At 37.7% G+C, this 14,020-nt stretch overlaps 1 protein-coding gene across 1 annotated transcript; it reads left to right on the plus strand.

The window, feature by feature from the left end:
* Positions 1–362: 362 nt before the first annotated feature.
* Positions 363–13,712, plus strand: LOC145764596 (transmembrane 9 superfamily member 4-like). The gene is made up of 14 exons (XM_082576225.1): positions 363–483; positions 1,232–1,331; positions 2,472–2,625; positions 3,049–3,186; positions 3,465–3,654; positions 6,283–6,394; positions 7,096–7,235; positions 7,570–7,718; positions 8,469–8,628; positions 9,339–9,514; positions 10,213–10,276; positions 10,671–10,790; positions 10,975–11,064; positions 11,417–13,712. Exons 1-14 carry the CDS (start codon positions 367–369, stop codon positions 11,564–11,566), a joined length of 1,860 nt encoding a protein of 619 aa, XP_082432351.1. The 5' UTR covers positions 363–366; the 3' UTR covers positions 11,567–13,712.
* Positions 13,713–14,020: the final 308 nt, after the last annotated feature.

Below are 14,020 nucleotides of genomic sequence, written 5' to 3' on the forward strand. Positions count from 1 at the left end.
TGGGGACTGGGGGTGTTGCTTTTTTATTGTGTGGAGTGCACTGTATATATGGTAGTATTCCTGTGGAAGACACTAGGATTGACAGATAACAGCAATATCGTGCAGTACCGGTACTGACATATTATATTCTTATGTTTTAGTTGATAATGAAATGTCAAAAACTTGCTGCACTGCATCTTTGACATAAAAGTAAATGAATTAATTTCCTGAACGACTTTCATTTAAAAGCCTATTTAGCCGGCTATCCTCCAACCTGCTAAGTATATATTAGCTTGTATGCATATGTGCACACTGCACACCTCTCAAACTAAAGTTTTAAAATTCTCACGTTAAATCAAATTTAATTTTATATAGGCATTTTTCGAAATGTATAAGTTTGTGGTCTTTGCTTATGCTCTGTTGTGCATAAACTCCGCTTCATCTTTTTACATTCCTGGAGTGGCTCCTGTGGAGTACAACATGGAAGATGAAGTAGAGATCAAAGTAAGATTTAATCAGGGATATCTAAAGAGGGTAATGTGAAGGCTTTTATTATATCTGACAATAGAAGGGCTTCTGTTTATCATAAAATGACAATTGACACCCATAGTAATTTGTTAAACCTTGTTATGATCATCTGCATTGCACTACTAGCACCAGGCCTGGAATCCTGGATAGTGGATATTCACTGCATGCTCACTTGCTCATGGTTACTTGTTAATTTTGAACAACCACCCGTATACTTGTTTACACCTAGCCTACGGTAGGCTACTGCAAACATTTTGTCAAGAAAAACAGCTTACTGGTAACCTTTCAACTGTGTTTCAAAACAATATGCTCTACATATTATAGTTGCTAACTGTCATGTGTAGCTGACTGCACCAGCTGCACTACAAAACTTTCTGCAATTTTAAAAATATCCGCAATTTATGTTTAACACGGTATCAAATACCGTCCTTCTAATGTTATGAGCATAAGGCAATTGCAATCAGCCTTTGTATCCCTTTTTTTTTAGATATCTTTGGATTTAATGCATGTTAACATGCTATAACTATGTGTCTTGCTTGTAACTATCTAACCATGCTATATCTAAGTGAAAAAATTTTTCCAAAATGTTGAATCAAATATATATACTGTTAAATAGCTATTGGGATCGATAATGTCAATTAACAAGGAATAATGTTAATGCATTGAGCATGTAGGCTATATTAACATGTAGGCTACCATACTTACGACACAAAGTATTTTGCAGGCTGTTAAGATGACAAGTTCAAAGACGCAGCTACCTTATGAATACTACTCTCTGCCTTTTTGCTCTCCTGAAAAGATCGAGTACAAAACTGAGAATCTTGGTAGGCTATCTTACATATAAAATTTTCATTTTGGTAAAATACCACTTTAATTGCTATTTATAATATTTTATATGTGTTGTTTTTATAAACATTATACTGTAGTGTACACAGTGGAACTTGGTTGGCAAACATCCCCTTAAAAAGACCACCCAATGACAATCACTTCAATGCAGTCCCAAATGTTTTTCTGTGGTAATGCATTGCATTCTGTTTCAATAACATGACCAGCCTGATTTCCATTCTGTAACAACAGAATATCTGGTTTGAAGCTGTAAATTCAACTCCACCAAAGCGACCATTTGTGCTCAATAGTTTTGTCTGAATTTTAAGAGGTAAAAACTGTAATTGGGTGACTTTGATACTGTAAAGAACCTTTTCTTTAGGAATCACAGGTAACTTAACGGAAAACATCTATCTTCTAATGCGTTGCATATTTTGAGTTTGTATTTTGAAGTTTACTTGTTTTTAAAAATAAGTCACAATCAGCTAGCGCGACTGCTTGAATACAGTCCCATGGGTGGTCTGGTAATTTGAGTTATTCTGCATTTTATCTGTTTTACTTTTTAAAAACAACCGTTTTTGTGTAATTGTGTGCATTGAATTGTTTATCTTTATTTGTGTCATAAGAGCAGTATGTCTGCCTTATTAATTCAGTGGTTAAACGCATGACTCAAGATGATGATCTGGGTTGGCTCTCCAGGTGTGTACTTGAGTAACACATTTCATGACTGCTCTCCATTCAATGGCACCTAGTGGCTGGAATAATTCCCAAGCAACAACACTTCAACAATTGGAAACTTCACTCTATCCACCTCGGTAACCGGCCCTGGGTCAAAAGCCTCTAGAAGTATGCAAAATTGCAAAACTACCAGACATAACTTATCAGAGGCATTGTTAGTCCGAGGATAAAGATTCAAAAACTACCCGTATGCAACTTCAGGTGAAATTTCTAGGCAAAATTTATGATTTTAAAATCACAATGCAAGTTATTGGTTCTCAGCAATTTAAGTGGTTCCAGAACTCTTAGAATTTTGATTTTGTCAGGTTTACAAAGAAGATACCCTGGTAGCCTGCCCTGTACGAGTGTAGAGTGTACGTATGTGCAAAATGCTAAAACTACAATAATGCTTTGTGCTTTAGGTGAAGTATTGCGCGGTGACCGCATTGTTAACACTGCATACAAAGCTAAGATGAATGCAAAGCTGCCATGCACTGTAGTATGCACTGCTGATTTGGACAAAACAAAGGCCGAAGCTTTCATGCAGCGAATAAAAGAAGATTATTCTGTTCATTTGTAAGACTCAAACTAAATGTGACTGTGTTGGAATTTTTTTGATTTATAGCTATGTCACTTACCATGTTAATTGATAAGCCTATTAACATTTTTTGCATTGTTACCGGTACTACTGTAGTATTTTTGGAATAATTTCCTGTAATTTACATAGTCCAAAATGCATATCTAGCTGTCATATTAGCTTGCTTTCAATATTCAGTCGTTCTCTACATTTATATTTCTTTAGTATGGTTTTGTATAAAAATACTTTTCATTACATAATTGAAAAAGCTATCTTTAGCAGTGATTTTAACTTTAAACAAATACTTACTGCCATTATTTTCTGTTAGAATAACGCAGCATATAATGTGTGAGAATAGATAAAACGCTCCGTGGGCACTGTTTTGTCTCATTTTTTTAACATGTCCCTTCTTTATATCACAGGATTGCTGACAACCTACCTTCTGCCACTCGATGGCTCATTGAAGAAAATACCGAAATCCAGATGGAGCATGGGTTCAAGCTGGGGATTACAACTCGCGAAGGGCAGTACATCAACAACCACCTGTCAATCACATTAAAGTGAGTGTCTTTCTGCTAGGTTTTATTGTAAAACAACCTTGCTTGTGGGAAGGCTTCTAAATCATCATTGAGAGTATTATGATTTCAAGAACTTTTAGGCTTCTGATTTGGACCCTGGTCGATGTCTATTTGTCTTCTATTGGGTTGTAGAGACTAGAGAGGTTCTGGCGGTGCAAGTTTAAGAAATGGAGTGACATCGATCATCAAACTCTGGTCGCAGCATCTACAAACGTTAAATTAATGTAGAAAATGACCAACACTGCTCCAATCTCTTTCAGGTATAACAAAGATGAGACAGAGGAGACTTACCGCGTAGTTGGTTTCGAGGTGTCGCCTTACAGTGTCGATATCGGCGATATTCCTGAGGACAACGGGAAGCAATGCGCCGCTGATCCGAGAAGCTCCAAGAAGCAAATGATTACGGCGGAGACAAAACAGATTAAATTTTCTTATGACGTCAATTGGGAGGTTTGTTACTTTAAATACAGAAGTAACAATATGTGTTTCTATAAAGCGATGTATTCTTTGCACTCTGGCTGCATAGCGGAGTAGTGAGAGCCCTAGTTCGAGGTTCAACAGGGCGCCAGTTCGATACCGTTCAAGAGCATGTGGCTGTGTTGTTTTAAGACACTTAAGGGGACACTCCCGATGGAAATATTTTTTATCGAAAAAAATTTTGTTCGTAAAAAGCAGTAAAGTTCACCAGGATTCTGAATATGGTAAAATTTTGACTCTAATCATTGTCTTTGTGTGTCAAAACTTACAGTGATAAATGTGAGTAATGTAGCTTGTGGGAGAAGATCTCTCACCATCATATGGGTAAGGGATGGTGACAATGCCAGCAAAAAGTTAAGAATAATCTATGTTCTTCCTTGAGACTTATTAAATTTTTTATCGGTGGTACAAAAAAAAGGAAAAACGTTTGCATTTCTTTGATATTTTTTTTCACAGAAAGTTTTTTCATCTATTTAAGTGCCATATTTTGATTGCAATTTTCACACATTTTTCAAAGGCCTATAATATGTAGGGTTTTCTACAAGCTATGCATAATTTCCCACCAATTTATGATGGGCGGTGGTGAAATTGATATTTTATCAGGAGTGTCCTCTTAAGGGCATGTTGTCGATTGCTAACTATGGGTCCACGTCTTTTAGGCGCTGACAGTTGGCGCTGGTCTAATAGGCGCGCACACTGTGGCGTCTGGATATTTAGGCGCGTAGCACTGTGGCGCCCGGTCATTTAGGTGCTATTCCTAGTAAAGTCTGTAGATTGTATCAGCTTGGCAGGTAGGGCAATGCTTTTCACACAAAATATTATATTGAACAGGAAAATATATTGTTTTGTTTATGCGTGTGTATTGTTGGTCATGGCTTCAGTGAGTGAAGCTGCTTAAACCGGGAATGCTTTTTCACACAAAATGTTATATTCAACAGAAAAATATGTCATGGCTTCCGTGAGTGAAGCTGCTTAAACCGGCGATGATTTTCATATAAAATGTTATATTGAACAGAAAAATATGTTGTTTTGTTAATGCTTGTGCGTTGTTGGTCATGGCTTCAGTGAGTGAAGCTGCTTAAACCGGGAATGCTTTTTCACACAAAATGTTATATGAAACAGAAAAATATGTCATGGCTTCCGTGAGTGAAGCTGCTTAAACCGGCAATGATTTTCATATAAAATGTTATATTGAACAGAAAAATATATTGTTTTGTTAATGCTTGTGCGTTGTTGGTCATGGCTTCAATGAGTGAAGCTGCTTAAACCGGGAATGCTTTTTCACACAAAATGTTATATTCAACAGAAAAATATGTCATGGCTTCCGTGAGTGAAGCTGCTTAAACCGGCAATGATTTTCATATAAAATGTTATATTGAACAGAAAAATATGTTGTTTTGTTAATGCTTGTGCGTTGTTGGTCATGGCTTGAATGAGTGAAGCTGCTTAAACCGGGAATGCTTTTTCACACAAAATGTTATATTCAACAGAAAAATATGTCATGGCTTCCGTGAGTGAAGTTGCTTAAACCGGGAATGCTTTTTCACACAAAATGTTATATTCAACAGAAAAATATGTCATGGCTTCCGTGAGTGAAGCTGCTTAAAGCGTCAATGATTTTCATATAAAATGTTATATTAAGCAGAAAAATATATGGGTGAAGCTGCTTGAACCGGAAATGCCTTTCACACAAAATGTTATATGCTTGAAATAGGCTACCGTTTAACCTTGGACGTCGGGATACTTCCTTGGTCATCATGGCAAAAATCCCAAGACGTGTGTATACGTCCGTGGTCGCGAAAGAGTTAACTAAAAATGAACTCAATAATGTTCGGAAGCTTCAATAATTTATTGATAAAGCTTTCACCAACGCAAACTTGGACTAATAACAAATAAAACAATAATAAATCAATAAAACAACAATATATTTTTCTGTTCAATATAACATTTTGTGTGAAAAGCATTGCCGGTTTAAGCAGCTTCACTCACGGAAGCCATGATATAATTTTCTGGCAAGCTGCCAAGCTGATACAATCTACAGACTTTACTAGGAATAGCACCTAAATGACCGGGCGCCACAGTGTCCGCAGTCCGCACCTAAATATCCAGACGCCACAGTGTGCGCGCCTATTAGACCAGCGCCTAACCGTCAGCGCCTAAAAGACTTGTTCCCCTAACTATAACCCTTCCCTTCTTTCATGATCATGAGCAGTACGCGTAACGCTGCTCTAGTGAAATGCCTACAGTCCTTCTAAGGGCTATGGCCAGTATGGCCTACTGAACTGTATTCTTCGTATAAATCCGTTGCTCTCAACGTTTTGCAAAGCAGGCGATTTCAGTGCTGTATCAGCAAAGTATTACCCGGTATTCCATCCTTTGCTAAGTGCCAAGCCGAAATAAGATTCATTATCACTTTTGTAAAGTTTTTGGCATGACCCGGCAGAGTATTCAACCCACGTTTACCAATTTAAAGGCGGATACTCTAACCACTGTGCTATTGAATAAAAAAAAAAAACGTTTCTACTCAGTTCTAACCACGCGTTCTTATGGTGAACGTGTACCGGTAAAGTCGAAATTCACTGTGAACTCGACTATTTCTAGCCAAGCAACATCAGGTGGGCGTCACGATGGGACATCTACCTGACCATGGGAGATGTGCAGATCCACTGGTTCTCGATCATCAATTCGTTCGTTGTCGTCCTGTTCTTGGCAGGTCAGTGCTTTGCTATTGCATGGAAGGAATCCTAGCTTTAGCAAAGATTGCTTATTTCTTTTGAAACTTTAGACTGACTTTTAGATTAGTGAGTAACCTTAAAATCTTTTTGTGTATTTGCAAAAAAACTGTAGTGGAATAAAATATAATTCATCAAAAAATGATTTTCTAGAAAACTAAGGCTTAGTTGTTGTTAGCAGGAAAAGTTTTTTTTTGTAGCTTCTCATAAGTCAAAGTGCCGGTAACCGCGTCACACAGTGAACCTTTGCTGTTTGTTCTTCCTTCTACTATCCTGTACAATACAATGTTACTGATCTCACTTGCCTTGATTTTGAAACCGCCTTTGGCATCTGTCTCGCTATGTAGTTGTGCCACTTATAAACATGTTGCTCAATCAACTTCACGCAACGGCGCTAATCGTTATTAGCAGAGTGTCACATCATTTGATTCAAAATTTAATAAATTAAGGGTTTTTTTCTACTTGTTTTAATTTGGACGAAGTCTCGTGTTGAAATTACTTCTATGTTTCTCTCCCATTACAAACGCGTCATACTCACATTCATCTGTGAGTTCATCTCACAGTCATATGTAAATTCATCTCACATTTATATACTGTATATGTGAAATTATGGTATGAATTTATCTCACATTCATCTGTGAATTTATCTCACATTCATATCATGTTGTTTTTTGTGTCACAGGCGTTCTAGCGATGATCATCGTGCGAACGCTCCGGCGCGATATTGCGCAATATAACCGGGAAGATGATGACTTGGAGGATGCCCTGGAGGAGACCGGATGGAAACTTGTCCATGGCGATGTCTTCAGACCTCCGAAGAGGGTGGGATTGTTGGAAGTTCTAAAAATAAAGTTTCGTGTTATTCACTTTAATCCCGATGATTGAACAACTTCATTAAACCGACCTCATTTGACGAAGCAGTGTGGGTTTGTTTAACGAGGTTTGATTGCATTTAAATCGATATTGCTGATTTTACTTCTGTTGTTATATTCATGCTATTGCAAATTGAAGATGCCAACGATAGAGAAAAATGGAGGAGTCGCTGCAGACAACTGGTCGACCCCGATGTTTCGGGATAAAGACCAGGCTTCTTAGAGAGAGAGATTTGTCGGAAGTATTGCATTCAGCCTAAAGTGCATGTCACTTTTCTTCACAGATCATGCTTCTTGTTTCTTTTGTCGGTGCTGGAGTCCAGTTGCTCGGTGTCTCCATTATTACTATCATCGTGGCCATGCTTGGGATGTTGTCCCCCTCCAGCAGGGGAGCACTGCTGACCGCATCAATGGTTCTCTTCATATTCATGGGGTCAGTTTGTGTTTGTTGCTTTTGAAAGGGTTACTTTCAAACAGGTTGTAGTTAACAGTTACTTTTAAACGTTTACTTTATACAGTGTCGGTTGTATGACAACTGCATTTTGAAAGGGAAAGTTTGAAAAGAAATTGTAATTTGTTTGCGTTCCCCGCTTGTCAAAGAGATCATGATCCGATCGTGCATGAAATATTATATTTGCTTTGACAACTTCAGGAGGCGTTCTGTTCTCTGCTTTCGTATCTAGCTTGATAGAAAGTAATGGAGAATTGAAGTTGGAGCTCAAGTCCTTCCAACTAGCAAACGTTTGGTTTGGCGTTTTTACAACGTTGATTCAACGTCTGAAGATGTTAAATCACTTTGAAGAAGGCGAGTTTTGCTAGCTGGACGTAACCGTCACGCTGCAAGATAAACAATAACATCAGATGTGCTCCGGTGCAGTCTATAACTCCGTAGTCATGACTCTCTCACAATATCATCATATGTCAAAAAACTAAAAAACGCTTTCAAAAGAAGCTTTGTTTTTGTACGTGATTCTCAATAATTGAACATGGAAACTGTCTGTTTCTTGCCAAAAAGAGATATAAATTCAAAGTCAAGAACACAGTTCTACATAACATGAATACGTAAAAATATTAGATTTATACGATACTAAGCATGTTAACTTATTACAACATTTGTCTTGCTTAATGCCAATTTCTTGCTCTTGTAACTTCTATCAAGTAATAATATTGTGATCATCTTCAGCATATTCGGTGGCTTTTTCGCTGGAAGGCTGTACAAGAGTTTGAAAGGACAGTTGTGGAAGAGGGCTGCCATACAGACCGCTCTTTTGTACCCAGGAATATGCATGACCATTGCTTTTCTGCTTAACTTCTTCATCTGGGGAAAGCATTCATCCGGCGCTGTAAGTAGACAATGGGGCTTGAAACGTTCTATTTTGTTACGTTGAACTAAAGTTTTCCGATCGGAAGTCGATTGTTACCTACAGTATAATGAATTGACTTGCGTGAAAAGAAATTTATCTGTATGACTTACCAGACACGTAACCGAATCGTTTATAAAAGCATTGTTATGGTTAAACAGAAGATATTTTATTTTGAAGAAAATTTCTCTGTCTTGATTTGGTTTTCTATCCAAACAAATTTGCTTCGCTGTGAGCTCGAGATGAACTGCACAAGAATAATCATTGAACTACGAAATTTAAATTGATTAATGTTTTGTTATGTTCTTATAATGTTGTGGGCCGACGCAAAATTCCTTGGTCTTGGCTTCATTTCGAATTGAGTTTCTGTGTCTCGCATTTCACTCAGTTTAATTCCCTAGTAAAAAAAAACTTAAATAGTTAAATACTGTAAATAAATGTTAAATGTTAAATACTTAAATACTTAAAAACTTAAATACTGTTTTTAAATTCCAGCCTTTTAAAAACTTAAGTACTGTATACCTCTCTTGCTTAGAAAAATGTGTTTTGTTGTACTTATCCTCTCCGGTACATTCTTGTAATACGTAACTTAGGAAAGACATCAAGCAATCCTATTTTTAAGCGAGGGCTGTGTGTGGCGTTGAGTCTGATACTGAATTTAAAAACCTTTTTGTTCCTACAATCGACTATAGGTGCCGTTTTCCACCATGGTTGCCTTGCTCGCTATGTGGTTTGGTGTTTCTCTACCCCTAGTAGTGATTGGATTTTATTTCGGTTACCGCAAGCAGCCGTACGAGAACCCTGTGCGCACCAATCAGATTCCCCGGCAAGTCCCAGACCAACTTTGGTACATGAATCCCTTTATAAGGTGAGGACAGCTGAAGGCCTGTAATGAATTTGTTTTTGTGCCACAGTGGCAATGAAATAAATATTTTATTGTTCTAACTTGTACCATCAATTCTACCATCTTCAACCCCTTAACAGAGCTGAAGGCTTGCGAGTTTTGGATGATGAAAAAACTGGCTACTCACAGTGTAGTCATTTCTGGGGTGGTGAGAGCATTGACCCTGAAGCTTGAAGAAGTTTTGTCCTCGATACCCGGAGGAGTGATTAGCTCGAAATTTGAAAGAATGTCGGATATCTGCTGCATCAGACGCTGTGCATTTGGCATGACACTTAAAGGCGTGCTTAAAGATTGGCTTCCTTGCCGTCCCGCTCACTTAATCTAAATCTTCAACATCGGGCATAAGCCGGAAAAGACAAATATAATTTAATATGAGTTATGACTACGCTCATATAAATATTGATTAAATCAAATATAGTTATTACTATCTGAATCATTAACAGCCTGTTTCACCTAAAGGAGTATCATCAGAAGGTCTTTATTCTATTTGAATAAGCACCTTCTGATGATCCTCCTTTAGGTGAAACAGGCTGTTAAGGATGCAGATAGTCATAACTATATTTGCTTTAATTCGCTCTGCTTTGCTTTTTTGCTTAGCATTGAGCACTTTTTGTAGTATTAATAGTTTTCATTGTTTTAAATATTGATTATGTTATTATTAGCGTCCTCATGGCTGGTATCCTACCCTTCGGTGCTGTCTTCATTGAACTCTTTTTCATATTTACCGTGAGTGATTTTTTTGTTTTATATAACATCAAGGTGAAAATTTTTGTAATAAGTTTGCTTCGTAAAGCCAGAAACATATGAAAAAACATATAAACCACAACAACCCTCGTAGTACAATCTGTCCTTTTTACATCGATACAACGGCAATGAAAAAAGATCTGACTGGCTTGGTTTTGTATGTATTTGAAAAACGTAAACACCCGGACCATCTTATTAGGTTCAAAGCAAGAACATGTTTTTGCCTGTGTTGGTCAACTTGTGGAAGGAGGGTTTGCTCGATTGTGTTCTTGTGCTGAGTCAGCATTATCGCGGTGCCTACTTGCTTAGACAAACTAATTTTTTGTTCATGTACATTTTTTCTTCACTCACGTTAGACGAAGATACTTTTTGACAGGCTATATGGGAAAACCAGTTTTACTACCTGTTTGGCTTTCTCTTCATCGTCTTCATCATATTGGTGATTGCATGCAGCCAGATAGCCATCGTCATGGTCTACTTTCAACTCTGCGCTGAGGTATGTCAATCAATTGTCGGTCATTTTAATGTAAATAACTGTGTTCAACTTAAAAAATGCAACTTTCATGTTTAGTTATGAAACTGTGAGCTCTTGCCAGTTTAAAAATTAAAAAAACTAACTGTCTTGTTGGGACTCGAACCCATGTCCTTCGAACAAGTGACACGGTTGTCATTGCACGCAGGATTACCACTGGTGGTGGAAGTCGTTCATCGTCTCAGGGGGAGCTGCTGTCTACGTTTTCCTGTATTCCCTCTTTTACTTCCACACTCAGGTAAGCATATTGCTTTACTGGATAGCTTAGTTCATTCCAAAGTGTGAATTTTCAATCTTGGGTAGGTTTGCGTGATCATTTTTTGGCTTGCATTATTGTCTAAAAGACAGGGAAATACGTTATTACGTGCTAAAATCTCCAGCCATTACGGATCATGCTATTTCGCTTTGCTCTGCGTGTGTTAAGACCAAAGATACTGCTGGAACAAAACTATCTTCGACAAGCACAATAGACCCGAAATTTAGCGAAAGTGTTATCAGGATGAAATAAAAACTGTACTTCGTTCGGCCATGAATACTTTATTATCAGTGTTGCCATTTTATAAATTTAAAATCGTTTTTTTCTCGTCCAGCTAAGCATCACAGCATTCGTGCCAACTATCCTCTACTTCGGCTACACATTCATCATTGTCTTCACTTTTTGGATTCTCACCGGAACAATTGGATTCTGGGCCTCCTACATCTTTATCAGGAAGATTTACGCCCAAGTCAAGATCGACTGAAAGATTTGTCGTGTGACGTCACAACGGCTTGTAGATGGCGTTATAATTAATAACAATTGCTCAAAACAACTTCTGTAACAGATTTATACATACATGGGGAAGCAAACAATAAATGCGTTTTTGATATTAACATAGGCTTTTGAACATGGACTGTAGCCAATTACTTTGTGTCTAAGGAAAGCTAAAGTTGTTTTAATGTTTGTATGAAGCACAGAGCAGTATATACAGTATACACCATTTTATCCAGCATGGACCGCTGGAGAATTTGTTGCTTGCAACCCCATACTTTTGTTACATTTGGTAACCATGACGATGGGGAACACCCTGTTTGTAAGTTACTAAACGAACGTTTAATCCTTATTTCCGCTACAACAGATATTTATTTACATGTAACTATTGCTTAGTTTACAATTAGCTTCGTATTGGTTTGTACAATGCATGTATTTCCTGTTTACTCGAGTATATCGCCCTAGCTTGCAAATCAGTTCTTGTTTTCATTGATTCAGCGTGTAGACGTTGTACCAATATGAAAAAGGATTGATTTACCAGTTAAATGGGTAATTGCGGTGGTATATAAACGTCAAAAGGTAAGTTTTAACTGTACGTACGCTGTGCTAGCTATCGCCCTTAGCTTATGTTCCGTCCGAGTTTTCAGCCGTTCCAATACACTTGTTTATCGTGTGGCCGGATTGAACAGTTCAACCCATCCAAAAAGCCATTGTTTTTAATATATTTCTATTGTGACCTCAGAAGAGTATAAATGGTGCATGATAGATGAAGCGTTAAAAATCATCAGCAGTGATTACGTATTAGGAAATGTAACGAAAAAAATTATTTAAAACTGTTTCAATTCCACAAATGTTGAATAGTTCCGTGTGAAACGAAATTGTTGAAGATATTTAACGCAAGTTTCGTCATGGGAGGATTGTAATTGTTGCATTGCTTGAAAAAAAAAAATTTACCTGGCATTAGCTTAAAGGATCTCACTGTTTCACCCTGGTTGACCATTTGAAGGCATTTGTAACCCATCCACCCAGATAATTTAGGACCAGAACTTGGGTATCCACCTGCTTCATGATACGTACCCCTTCGACAGGTGCAATTTTTTTCCCAAAGGTAAAAACTTCTATCTCAAGATTGCATAAAGAAAGTCTTTTCACCAAGATACGATTTCAGTACCGAGTGTTCCACACAAGTTTTAGTGCCGATTAGTATGACGTCATACTGATGATACAACACAGTTTGCCAAGGTTTTATTAGATTTGCAGTTGCTTTCCTATGATAGCATTTATTTTATGTTCGTACATTCACTGAAAAATGCTGTCTAATACTATCCCGTGCCATCTTGAACGATTCTAAGCATGATGGTACAACATCCGAAGCTATAATGTTTTTCTGTAATGCTGTGTCCGCCTCACATGTGATTAGGGGCTCCAAATGACTAATGAACCTCATAAATCTAAATCAAAGGTCGTGTTAACCCTTAGATTTGCACAGATCGAATTGTTAGAGCTCATGAAGCCACAAGGTCTTCCCCATCTCCCGAATGCCAGGGCTTGTACTGTATTACTCACAAATTCTGGGAGATGTTGAAGCCTCTGTAGCCTGTAGGTATGTAGCCCATATTTGAATGTTCGGGCTATTATTATCCACTTACTATTAATTATCACCCAGCTAGCTGATTACTGAAAAATTTGTAATTATGAAGCTCAATAGCTGTGATGAGTTTAAGCTTAGAAGCAATACAATCCGTGCCCTGTTGCCTCGCAGTCTGTGCTATTGCATTTGTCAGTATGAGCCGTCCCAGCTTACTAAACTTCTTTGTTACATTGATTCAACGTCTGCACGCGTCTGAATCAATCTAAATAGAACAAATTTTGCTGGCCGGGATGAACATAAAACATCCTTTTCAACGATAACTTATGCTTTGTTTTTGCTGCTAATGGTTTTGTTATGCACAACAACACTCTTAAGACCGCAAGTGCTGTATATATCTTTGTATCATATATTGGTGTTATGTGACTAAGTTTTGATATTTCGTTTGAAAGTCGTATTTTGATAATGTTTTTCTTGCGTCTGATCGACGTAGCGTTAGTAATAGAAATGTCGCTTGCGTATGCAAGGAAATAGAACTTTACGCTTGGGATATGTTGCCTTGATGCTGCTGCTGCAGTTGTTATACAGACGCAGCTTTGTTAGGAAACAAGCTACTACAGATTACTGTGACGTCACTGAAATAAATGTCGATTTTGGCGGCTACAAAGTAATCTTTTTAAGTTTATACACTTTAGTCGGTGGAATGGCGCAGAGGATGACGTTGGTTTTCCAGTAATGGGAACCTGGTTCGACACCCCGCTTAAAATAGTTGTTGATAAACACCGCTCACTTCTACCCAGGGTGGAATAATTCTCCAAAGCTCATTTGTAATATTTATTCCAGTCTGTTTTGTTCCAC

This window comes from Aplidium turbinatum, chromosome 2, assembly GCF_918807975.1.
Source record: "Aplidium turbinatum chromosome 2, kaAplTurb1.1, whole genome shotgun sequence".
NCBI classification, from domain to species: domain Eukaryota; kingdom Metazoa; phylum Chordata; class Ascidiacea; order Aplousobranchia; family Polyclinidae; genus Aplidium; species Aplidium turbinatum.